Genomic DNA, 12,274 nt, shown 5'->3' with positions numbered 1-12,274 from the left:
GCAATAAAAACAAAAATCTGTGATATGTTAATTCACGTGAACCTTTATTTAACTGACAAAAGTACAAAGAAAAGATTTTCAATAGTTTTACTGACTAACTTAATTGTTTTTTGCAAAAATACACAAATTTAGAATTTGATAGCTGCAACAGACTCAACAAGAGTTGGGACAGAGTTAAAGTAAGATTGAAAAGTGCACAGAATATTCAAGTAACACCGGTTTGGAAGACTCCACATTAAGCAGGCTAATTGGTAGCAGGTGAGGTATCATGACTGGGTATAAAAGTAGCGTCCATCAAAGGCTCAGTCTTTGCAAGCAAGGATGGGTCGTGGCTCACCCCTTTGTGCCAAAATTCGTGAGAGAATTGTTAGTCAGTTCAAAAGGAACATTTCTCAATGCAAGATTGCAGAGAATTTAGGTCTTTCAACATCTACAGTAAATAATATCGTGAAAAGATTCAGAGAATTCAGAGACATCTCAGTGCCTAAAGGACAAGGTCGGAAACCACCGTTTGATCTTCGGCCCTCAGGCGGCACTGCCTAAGAAGCTGTCATGCTACTGTGACAACTATAGCCACCTGGGCTCGGGAATACTTCGGAAAACCATCGTCACTCAACACAGTCTGTCGCTGCATCCAAAAATGCAACTTGAAACTGTATTACGCAAGGAGGAAGCCATACATCAAGTCTTTGCAGAAACGCCGGCGAGTTCTCTGGGCCCGAGCTCTTCTCAGATGGACTGAAAGACTGTGGAACCGTGTGCTGTGGTCAGATGAGTCCACATTTCAGCTAGTTTTCAGAAAAAACGGGCGTCGAGTTCTCCGTGCCAAAGATGAAAATGACCATCCAGATTGTTATCAGCGAAAGGTGCAAAACCCAGCATCTGTGATGGTATAGGGGTGCATCAGTGCCCATGGCATGGGTGAGTTGCATGTATGTGAAGGTACCATTGACTCTGAGGTGAACATTAGGATTTTAGAGAGACATATGTTGCCATCAAGGCGACATCTCTTCCCAGGACGTCCATGCTTATTTCAGCAGGACAATGCCAGGACAATGCCAGACCACATTCTGCACGGGCTACAACAGCATGGCTTTGTAGACACAGAGTGCGTGTGCTTGACTGGCCTGCTGCCAATCCAGATCTATCCCTATTGAAAATGTATGGCGCATCATGAAGAGGAGAATCAGACAACGGAGACCACGGACTGTTGAGCAGCTGAAGTCTTATATCAAGCAAGAATGGACAAAGTTTCCAATTGCAAATCTACTACAATTAGTATTCTTAGTTCCGAAACGATTAAAAAGTGTTATTAAAAGGAAAGGTGATGTAACACAATGGTAAACATGCCTCTGTCCCAATTTTTGTTGAGTGTGTTGCAGCCATCAAATTCTAAATTTGTGTATGTTTACAAAATACAATTAAGTTGGTCAGTAAAACTATTGAAAATCTTTTCTTTGTACTTTTGTCAGTTAAATAAAGGTTCACGTGAATTAACATATCATAGATTTTTGTTTTTATTGCATTTTGGAAAATATCCCAACTTTTCTGGAAATGGGGTTTGTACATATACTTTATTTATTTATTTGTACATATAATTTATTTATTTTTACATCATGTATTGCATTGAACTGCAATAGGTTAACAGATTTCACAATGCATGCCGAGGATAATAAACCTGATTCTGACTCCCAGCATCAGGACTGTTATAGAATGGTAGATTTTATTACCAGTAGAACTGAATAGGGAGTCATTCTTCAATTACATAACTACGGGTGGAAGTAAATGCACTGCAACTTGAGTGGATACCAAAGTTTTCTTATGAAAAAGGGAACAGCAAAGTGGGGCAACTCAGAGTTGCTACCTAACAGGTTCAGGCTTAATCCCAAACTACAGTGCTGTATGTGTCTATTCTTCCCATGACCCTGTTTGCATGGTTTTCCCCAGTTGCTCCTGTTTCCTCCCACATCCCAGAGACATTTGGATTGGCTACTGTAAATTGTCCCAAGTATGTAAGTGAGGGTTAGATCAGCAGGAAGGGTGGGGCTGGGGAAGGGAGAATAAAATGAATTAGGACTAGTTTATTTTAAATGGATGCTTGATGGTCAGTGCAGACTCTGTGGGCCAAAGACATAACTTGTTGATGACTTGGTCTACAGTTTGACAGGATATGCCTGTGTTTGCTGGAGCTTATTGATAGTGAATTGTGGACAGGATGTTTCCCCTTGTGGGAGAAGTAAGAATTAAGAGTCATTGTTTTAAGAGTTAAGGACTGTCTTTAAGATAGATGAGGCAATTTTACTTTTCATTTAATAACCTTTGGAATTCTTTTCCTTAATTGGCCATGGAAGTAAAGTGGTTATTCATAAGACAGAAGCTGAAAGATTCTTCATTAACAAGGAGGTGGAGGTGGTGGGATAAAAAGTTACCTGAAGTACACAGGAATGCAAGAGCTCAGTCACAATTGTATCAGTCATGACTTTATTTAAGAGTGGAGCAGGCTTCTGCGGCCAAGTGGCTCCTCCTACTCGTAATTAGTGTGTTCAATAATTAAAAGTAAACCATACAAGATATGCTGCAGAGAGTTCCACAATTTTATATGGTGAAAGATTTTGATACTTTGCTTTAGTGAGGAGTTTGAGACTGTGAGAAAATATATTTTTTAAATGAACAGCAGAAAGGATGTTGAACAGGAAATGTGGTTGTCTCCGCTCTAAAGCACATTTTCTGTAGTTTCATCTCAGCACCTTCTGTAATGCAGAGCTAAGTTTCCACACGGCAGTATAATTATGCAGAAATGGTAGTGGTTTATCAAGTTCTTCTGAACTCACCAGATATGGACTTTGCAGAGTCAATGGACTGAACTCTCTGTAAAGACGCTGGTGATCGATTTGTAGAGGAAGATCTCAGTAAGTGATCTGCTACAGAGCAAACAGACGACAATGAATTGAGATGGAATCAGACTAAATTCAGCAAGAAAGAGAACCGCAACATAATTAAAGTCACTTTTTTTTTCCATAGTTGTGTCTATTTTGGAGACATTTTGGGAGGGTTGGGTGCAGAAGACGTGGGAGAGGTAGAAAGGATGGGGAAAAGTAGAAAGGGAGAGGTGGGGACAGGGGAGGAGGGGTGGATAAGGGAGAGGGGAGGAAAGGTGGGGAAAGGAGATGTGGGAGTGGTAGAGAAAGGAGAGGAGAGAGCGGTAGGGAAGGGAGAGGTGGATCGAGTGGGGAAGGGAGAGGTGGAGAGAGTGGGGAAGGGAGAGGTGGAGAGAGTAGGGAAGGGAGACGTGGAGAGAGTGGGAGAGGTGGAGGGAGTAGGGAAGGGAGAGGTGGAGAGAGTGGGGAAGGGAGAGGTGGAGAGAGTGGGAGAGGTTGAGAGAGTGGGGAAGGGAGAAGTGGAGAGAGTGGGGAAGGGAGAGGTGGAGAGAGTGGGGAAGGGAGAGGTGGAGAGAGTGGGGAAGGGGAGGTGGAGAGAGTGGGGAAGGGAGAGGTGGAGAGAGTGGGGAAGGGAGAGGTGAGAGAGTGAGGAAGGAAGAGGTGGAGAGAGTGGGAGAGGGAGAGGTGGAGAGAGTGGGGAAGGGAGAGGTGGAGAGAGTGGGGAAGGGAGAGGTTGAGAGAGTGAGGAAGGGAGAGGTGGAGAGAATGGAGAAGGGAGAGGTGGAGAGAGTGAGGAAGGGAGAGGAGGAGAGAGTGAGGAAAGGAGAGGTGGAGGGAGTGGGGAAGGGAGAGGTGGAGAGAGTGAGGAAGGGAGAGGAGGAGGGAGTGGGGAAGGGAGAGGTGGAGAGAGTGAGGAAGGGAGAGGAGGAGAGAGTGGGGAAAGGAGAGGTGGAGAGAGTGGGGAAGGGAGAGGTGGAGAGGTGGGGAGAATGGGGAAGGGAAGGAAGAGGGGTTGGGAAGTGTAAAGGGAAGGGCAATGGGCATTACTGTAAATCGATATGTAATAGGAACCTTCAAAGTGAAATCAAAACAAGAAAGCAGGAGGGGTTGATACTGGCTCACTCTGCATTTAACTTAAAATATGCAAGGCACTGATGAAATGCAGATGCCCTGGTCATTCCCTAAATTCATGTTGCAGGACCCTCATCTCTCTTTTTCACTTTTGTAATTAGTACCAATGCAAACAACGATCTTAGTGAGTCATATCTGAGCCCAACTGTTCCATGCTAAACAAGTAGCCTAATTGTGCTAGTCCCATTTGCTGCACATGGACCCCTTGCTTAATGGTATTGGTCCATGGCATAAAAAAAGACTGGGGGAGAGCGCTGCTGGCAGCCGATGGGGTAACATCTTTTTGAATTTGCTCCTACCTTATCTATCTTTTTGTTTCCTACCAGTTTTTTGAAACTTTATTATAAATCTCAATATTGCTCTATTATGTCTTTGAGAAAGACTAAAGCCTCTGCAAAAGAAAAGGAAGATGATTCTCCAACCACTTTGGAATCAATTGGAGCTTTCCCTAAAAAGCAAAGAACAAAACTCTCTGAGGAATTCAACATCTTAATGTCAAGTTGGACACGATTCAACAAACTCTAATCGAACATGAAAAGCCAATTAAGGAGAATAAAGAAACTTTGTTGATACTAGAAGCGGACTTAGAAGATATGAGTAAGCTCTGCAAAAAATTATCATTATCTAATGAAAAACTAACAAAGAAAATTACCAACCTGGAAAGCAGAAGCAGAGGAACAATCTACATATTCTGGGTCTTGAAGAATCAATTAAAGGTGCCCACCCCATGGAGATTTTTGCAAGCTTTCTGAAGCAGCTATTCCCTGATTTATTGCCGTCTGTGCCTAAATGAGATCGCGCCCATCGGTTGCTGGCCCCCAAACCAAAGTCAGGAGAGCGACCTAGGTCGGTTATTTTATGCTTTCATGAATTTCATACTAAGGAGCTTTTAATCCGTCATACCTGTCGAGTAGGAATGATCGATTAGAAGATGATTAGATTTGTGGAAGATTATACACCGGAAGTGATGGCTGAACATGCTAAGTACAAAGAGGTCCCCGCACGTCTTAGAATCGTTCTGAAAAATGGTGTGCAGAAATGGCGGGGATCGGTTGAACACACACAGAAGTTTTTGAAAGCAGAGATTAATTGTGTTATATCTCTTACAAGAGCAATTATCTTTTGAATGTTGGATAGAATAAGGTTTTAATAAACTTATGTTTTGACCATTTATATATCTTGTTTTTTGATATTTTTTACCACTTTATTCTTTTTTTATATATATATTTTTTTGAAATTGTTAAAATGAATCCCCTTATGTTTTGGGTTTCTGATCGAAGTTTTTTTTGTCTGTTTTGTCTTGGTAGGAACATAATAACCTTGAGTGACTGGAGTTTTGTCAGCAAGATTTCTTTCAGAGGGTTGTCTTTAGGGTTTAGCATGCCGACTGTCCTTTGGCCGGCTTTTTGGCTTTGGGAGGGGGAGGGGAGTGGGTTGGGGTCTCTTTTTTCTTTTTTCTCTTTTCTCTGGAAGCTGGATTGGGCTACCATCCAAATTTTCTGTTTGGGTACCTTATTTTATGGTTTGTTCTCCGGTTTTAACAATTTATGGTCAGATCTTTTAACTCTTCTGCTAATTAGTATTTAAAATGGATCGAAATATTAATTTACTTAGTTTTAATGTGAAAGGGTTAAATCATCCCGTGAAAGGAATAAGATTTTTGCTTATATTAAAAAGTTAAGGGCCCCCATTATTTTTCTGCAACGCACGCCTTTTTAATCAGTGGGGGACTCTAAAATTTCATTCTTCATTCAGAGCAAAATCTCGAGGGGTCACGATTTTTATAGACAATACGATTTCTTTTGTTCAACATAAAGTTGTCTCTGACCCTAGTGGGGGATTTGTCATAGTGTCAGGGACACTAGATAATAAATTGATTGTATCTGCTAATGTGTACACCCCCAATGTGGATGACCCAGGATTTTTTGAGCGTTTCTTTTCATTCCTGGCAGATTTGAGTCTTTATTCTTTAGTGATGGGAGGAGATTTTAATTGTGTCTCAACCCAGTACTAGATCGTTCTTCTCTTAAATCAGCTACACCTAATAAATCAGCTTTATTTATTCAATCCTTTCTAACAAAATGTGATATTGTTGATGTCTGGCATTTTTTCACTCAGCAGATAGGGAGAATTCATTCTTTTCTTATGTCCATCATTCCTATACCAGGATTGATTATTTTTTTTATTGATAGTCAAATGATTCCATTAGTTTGATCCACTGAATATAAAGAAATAGCTGTATCCAACCATTCTCCTATATTTCTATCTTTAAATCTTCCTGGTTTCACTCATATCAACAGATCCTGGCGTCTTAATTTAACCTTGTTATCTGATAAGTACTTTCTAAAATTTCTGAAGAATCAAATTACCCTTTTTTTTGAAGAAAATGCGTTGGAAGAGACTTCTAGTCTTATCATTTGGGACACTTTTAAGGCATATATTAGAGGACAAATTATCTCCTATACTGCATATATTAAGGAAAAAGCTAATAAAGAGAGAACTGATGTAGTTAACCAATTAAAACAATCACACCAGAAATATGCTTTGGCACTAGACCCTGAACTATACAAAAGACGTACTGAAATTAAAACTAAATATGATCTTCTTATAATGTATCCAATTGAAAGCCAACTTTTAAAAGATAGAAGCCAATCCTATATAAATGGAGAAAAAACTGGTAAACTATTGGCAAATAGTTGAAGACCTTTATATCTAAAGGGCAAATTAAAGAAATTCCCAAAACCAATGGTGACATAACAACTCAAACAACAGGAATTCTGCAGATGCTGGAAATTCAAGCAACACACATCAAAGTTGCTGGTGAACGCAGCAGGCCAGGCAGTATCTCTAGGAAGAGGTGCAGTCGACGTTTCAGGCCGAGACCCTTCGTCAGGACTAACTGAAGGAAGAGTGAGTAAGGGATTTGAAAGTTGGAGGGGGAGGGGGAGATCCAAAATGATAGAAGACAGGAGGGGGAGGGATGGAGCCAAGAGCTGGACAACACCTTATATTCCGTCTGGGTAGCCTCCAACCTGATGGCATGAACATCGACTTCTCTAACTTCCGCTAATGCCCCACCTCCCCCCTCGTACCCCATCTGTTATTTATTTTTATACACACATTCTTTCTCTCACTCTCCTTTTTCTCCCTCTGTCCCTCTGAATACACCCCTTGCCCATTCTCTGGGTACCCCCCCCCCGCCCTCCTTGTCTTTCTTCCCGGACCTCCTGTCCCATGATCCTCTCGTATCCGTTTTGGCTATCACCTGTCCAGCTCTTGGCTCCATCCCTCCCCCTCCTGTCTTCTCCTATCATTTTGGATCTCCCCCTCCCCCTCCAACTTTCAAATCCCTTACTCACTCTTCCTTCAGTTAGTCCTGACGAAGGGTCTCGGCCTGAAACGTCGACTGCACCTCTTCCTAGAGATGCTGCCTGGCCTGCTGCGTTCACCAGCAACTTTTATGTGACATGACAACTGACCATTTTGAAATAAATGACACTTTTAGACAATTTTATTCTAAACTATATAGTTCTGATTTTGTTAAAGATAATACTGCAATGAACAATTTTTTAGACCAATTAAATATTCCTGCACTTTCAGTTGATAATCGAAAGCAGTTGGATCACCCTATTTCTCAGGAGGAAATCACTGAGGCTATACGTTCATTGCATTCTGGGAAATCTCCAGGACCTGACGGATTCTCTGGAGAATTTTATAAGACTTTTTCTTCGTTGCTTATACCTTATTTATGTTCTACCCTTACTGATTCTTTCAAGGTGGGTAGGTTGCCAGTCTTTTTATGAAGCTTCCATTTAACTTATTCTTAAAAAGAATAAGAATCAGGGATACTATTACAGCCACAGAAAGGGTGGGTAATGTAGCAGGATCCTCTTTTGAGTCAATATGGGTGGAAGTCAGGAACAGGAAGGGAGCAGTTACTCTACTGGGGGTATTCTATAGGCCCTCTGGTAGCAGCAGAGATACAGAGGAGCAGATTGGGAGGCAGATTTTGGAAAGGTGCAAAAATAACAGGGTTGCTATCATGGGTGACTTTAACTTCCCTAATATTGATTGGCACCTGATTAGTTCCAAGGGTTTAGATGGGGCAGAATTTGTTAAGTGTGTCCAGGATGGATTCCTGTCACAGTATGTGGACAGGCCGACTAGGGGGAATGCCATACTAGATCTAGTACTAGGTAACGAACAGGGTCAGGTCACAGATCTCTCAGTGGGTGAGCATCTGGGGGACAGTGACCACCGCTCCCTGGCCTTTATAATTATCATGGAAAAGGACAGAATCAAAGAGGACAGGAAAATTTTTAATTGGGCAAAGGCAAATTATGAGGCTATAAGGCTAGAACTTGCAGGTGTGAATGGATGATGTTTTTGCAGGGAAATGTACTATGGACATGTGGTCGATGTTTAGAGATCTCTTGCAGGATGTAAGGGATAAATTTGTCCTGGTGAGGAAGATAAAGAATGGCAGGGTGAAGGAACCATGGGTGACAAGGGAGGTGGAAAATCTAGTCAGGTGGAAGAAGGTAGCATACATGAGGTTTAGGAAGCAAGGATCAGATGGGTCTATTGAGGAATATAGCGAAGCAAGAAAGGAGCTTAAGAAGGGGCTGAGAAGAGCAAGAAGGGGGCATGAGAAGGCCTTGGCGAGAAGGGTAAAGGAAAACCCCAAGGCATTCTTCAATTACGTGAAGAAAAAAAGGATGACAGGAGTGAAGGTAGGACCCATTAGAGATAAAGGTGGGAAGATATGCCTGGAGGCTGTGGAAGTGAGCGAGGTCCTCAATGAATACTTCTCTTCGGTATTCACCAATGAGAGGGAACTTGATAATGGTGAGGACAATATGAGTGTGGTTGATGTTCTGGAGCATGTTGATATTTAGGGAGAGGAGGTGTTGGAGTTGTTAAAATACATTAGGACAGATAAGTCCCCAGGTCCTGACGGAATATTCCCCAGGCTGCTCCATGAGGCGAGAGAAGAGATTGCTGAGCCTCTGGCTAGGATCTTTATGTCCTCGTTGTCCACGGGAATGGTACCGGAGGATTGGAGGGAGGCGAATGTTGTTCCCTTGTTCAAAAAAGGTAGTAGGGATAGTCCGGGTAATTATAGACCAGTGAGCCATACGTCTGTGGTGGGAAATCTGTTGGAAAAGATTCTTACAGATAGGATCTATAGGCATTTAGAGAATCATGGTCTGATCAGGGACTGTCAACGTGGCTTTGTGAAGGGCAGATCGTGTCTAACAAGCCTGATAGAGTTCTTTGAGGAGGTGACCAGGCATATAGATGAGGGTAGTGCAGTGGATGTGATGTATATGGATTTTAGTAAGGCATTTGACAAGGTTCTACACGGTAGGCTTATTCAGAAAGTTAGAAGGCATGGGATCCAGGGAAGTTTGGCCAGGTGGATTCAGAATTGGCTTGCCTGCAGAAGGCAGAGGGTGGTGGTGGACGGAGTACATTCAGATTGGAGGATTGTGACTAGTGGTGTCCCACAAGGATCTGTTCTGGGACCTCTACTTTTCGTGAATTTTATTAACGACCTGGATGTTGGGGTAGAAGGATGGGTTGGCAAGTTTGCAGATGACACAAAGGTTGGTGGTGTTGTAGATAGTGTAGAGGATTGTCAAAGAGTGCAGAGAGACATTGATAGGATGCAGAAGTGGGCTGAGAAGTGGCAGGTGGAGTTCAACCCGAAGAAGTGTGAGGTGGTACACTTTGGAAGGACAACCTCCAAGGCAGAGTACAAAGTAAATGGCGGGATACTTGGTAGTGTGGAGGAGCAGAGGGATCTGGGGGTGCATGTCCACAGATCCCTGACAGTTGCCTCACAGGTGGATAGGGTAGTTAAGAAAGCTTATGGAGTGTTAGCTTTCATAAGTCGAGGGATAGAGTTTAAGAGTCGCGATGTCATGATGCAGCTCTATAAAACTCTGGTTAGGCCACACTTGGAGTACTGTGTCCAGTTCTGGTCACCTCACTATAGGAAGGATGTGGAAGCATTGGAAAGGGTACAGAGGAGATTTACCAGGATGCTGCCTGGTTTAGAAAGTATGCATTATGATCAGAGATTAAGGGAGCTAGGGCTTTACTCTTTGGAGAGGTGGATGAGAGGAGACGTGATAGAGGTGTACAAGATAATAAGAGGAATAGATAGAGTGGATAGCCAGCGCCTCTTCCCCAGGGCACCACTGCTCAATACAAGAGGACATGGCTTTAAGGTAAGCGGTGGGAAGTTCAAGGGGGATATTAGAGGAAGGTTTTTTACTCAGAGAGTGGTTGGTGCATGGAATAGACTGCCTGAGTCAGTGGTGGAGGCAGATACACTAGTGAAGTTTAAGAGACTACTAGATAGGTATATGGAGGAATCTAAGGTGGGGGCTTATATGGGAGGCAGGGTTTGAGGGTCGGCACAACATTGTGGGTCGAAGGGCCTGTACTGTGCTGTACTGTTCTATGTCTATGTCTATGAATCCAACTGAATGCTCTTCATATAGACTAATCTGTTTACTCAATGTTGATGCTAGGATCCTATCTAAAGTTTTGGCCTATAGGCTCGAAAATAATATACTTTCTATAATATCTGATCAGACAGGATTTATTAAAAATCAATATTCCCATTTTAATATAGGGTGACTGTTAAATATTATGCATTCTCCATCCAAGCAAATATCAGAATGTGTGATTTATCTGTATGCGGAGAAGGCTTTTGACCGAGTTGAATGGAATTACCTATTTAAAACCTTAGAAAAATTTAATTTTGGGCCCAATTTTATTCATTGGATTAAATCACTCATCTCCTTCTGTTCGGGTCCTTACTAACTTTCAGAATTCTAAACCCATTAAACTCCAACGTGGAACCAGACAAGGATATCCGTTGAGCCCTTTGCTTTTTGATTTGGTATTAGAACTTTTAGCAATTGCCTTTCCAAGAGTCTAAAGATATCACCGGTATCTTAAGGAACGGTACTATTCATAAAGTCTTGCTTTATGCTGATGACTTATTGCTTTTTATATCTAATGTTACACCTTCCTTACCCTCTATGTTCCTTTTACTGACTAATTTTAGTCAGTTTTCAGGATATAAATGGAATAAATTGAATATAAAGTGAATTGTTTCCTTTAAATAATTTGATACCAACTGATGTTAATCTTCCTTTTAAAATTGTAAGAAAACAATCTACATATTTGGGTGAATGCAGCAGGCCAGCTAGCATCTATAGGAAGAGGTACAGTCGACGTTTCGGGCCAGGACCCTTCATCAGGACTAACTGAAAGAAGAGATAGTAAGATTTGAAAGTGGGAGGGGGAGGGGGAGGGGGAGATCCGAAATGACAGGAGAAGACAGGAGGGGAGGGGTGGATCTAAGAGCTCGAAAGTTGATTGGCAAAAGGGATTGACTGAAGAAGGGAGAGGATCATGGGACGGGAAGCCTGGGAAGAGAGAGAAGGGGGGAGGGGAGCCCGGAGGGTGGAGAGCAGGAAAGGAGTTATAGTGAGAGGGACAGAGGGAGAAAAAGAGAGAAAAAATTATAAATAATAATAAAAAATAAATAACGGATGGGGTACGAAGGGGAGGTGGTGCATTAACAGAAGTTAGAGAAGTCAATGTTCATGCCATCAGGTTGGAGGCTACCCAGACGGAATATATGGTACTGTTCCTCCAACCTGAGTGTGGCTTCATCTTGACAGTAGAGGAGGCCGTGGATAGACATATCAGAATGGGAATGGGACGTGGAATTAAAATGTGTGGCCACTGGGAGATCTTGCTTCCTCTGGTAGACAGAGTGTAGGTGTTCAGCGAAATGGTCTCCCAGCCTGCGTCGGGTCTCGCCAATATATAGAAGGCTGCACCGGGAGCACCGGACCCAGTATATCACCCCAGCCGACTCACAGGTGAAGTGTCGCCTCACCTGGAAGGACTGTCACCCTGCCCTCAAGTTTACCTGGTCCATTTCGGACACCTCCCTCCCCTTTCTTAATCTTTCTGTCTCTGTCTCTGGAGACAGCTTATCTACTGATGTCTACTATAAGCCTATGGACTCTCACAGCTACCTGAACAATTCCTCTTCCCACCATCTCTTGCAAAAATGTCATCCCTTTCTCGCAATTCCTCTGTCTCCGCCGCATCTGCCCTCAGAATGAGGCTTTTCATTCCAGGACGAAGGGGGTGTCTTCCTTTTTTAAAGAAGGTGCTTCATGCCATCAGGTTGGAGGCTACCCAGACGGAATATATGGTACTGTTCCTCC

General features: G+C 42.7%; 1 protein-coding gene across 7 annotated transcripts in view; it reads right to left on the bottom strand.

Moving 5' to 3' along the window:
- specc1la (sperm antigen with calponin homology and coiled-coil domains 1-like a) overlaps positions 1 to 12,274 on the bottom strand; it is a 267,927-nt gene that overhangs the window by 86,162 nt on the left and 169,491 nt on the right. For 4 of the 7 annotated variants that reach the window (XM_072243781.1, XM_072243776.1, XM_072243778.1 and 1 more), the window contains one exon: positions 2,832 to 2,921. The exons of 1 other annotated variant lie outside the window; for it this stretch is intronic. In XM_072243781.1, coding sequence (XP_072099882.1) covers positions 2,832 to 2,921 — 90 coding nt within the window. The remainder of the gene's footprint in view (positions 1 to 2,831; positions 2,922 to 12,274) is intronic. 2 more of the 7 variants (XM_072243777.1, XM_072243779.1) reach the window with 1 other exon arrangement.

This window comes from Mobula birostris, chromosome 25 (assembly GCF_030028105.1).
Source record: "Mobula birostris isolate sMobBir1 chromosome 25, sMobBir1.hap1, whole genome shotgun sequence".
Taxonomy (NCBI): domain Eukaryota; kingdom Metazoa; phylum Chordata; class Chondrichthyes; order Myliobatiformes; family Myliobatidae; genus Mobula; species Mobula birostris.
Note: the sequence above shows the minus strand (reverse complement) of the source record. Positions and strands in the feature narration are given on the sequence as shown.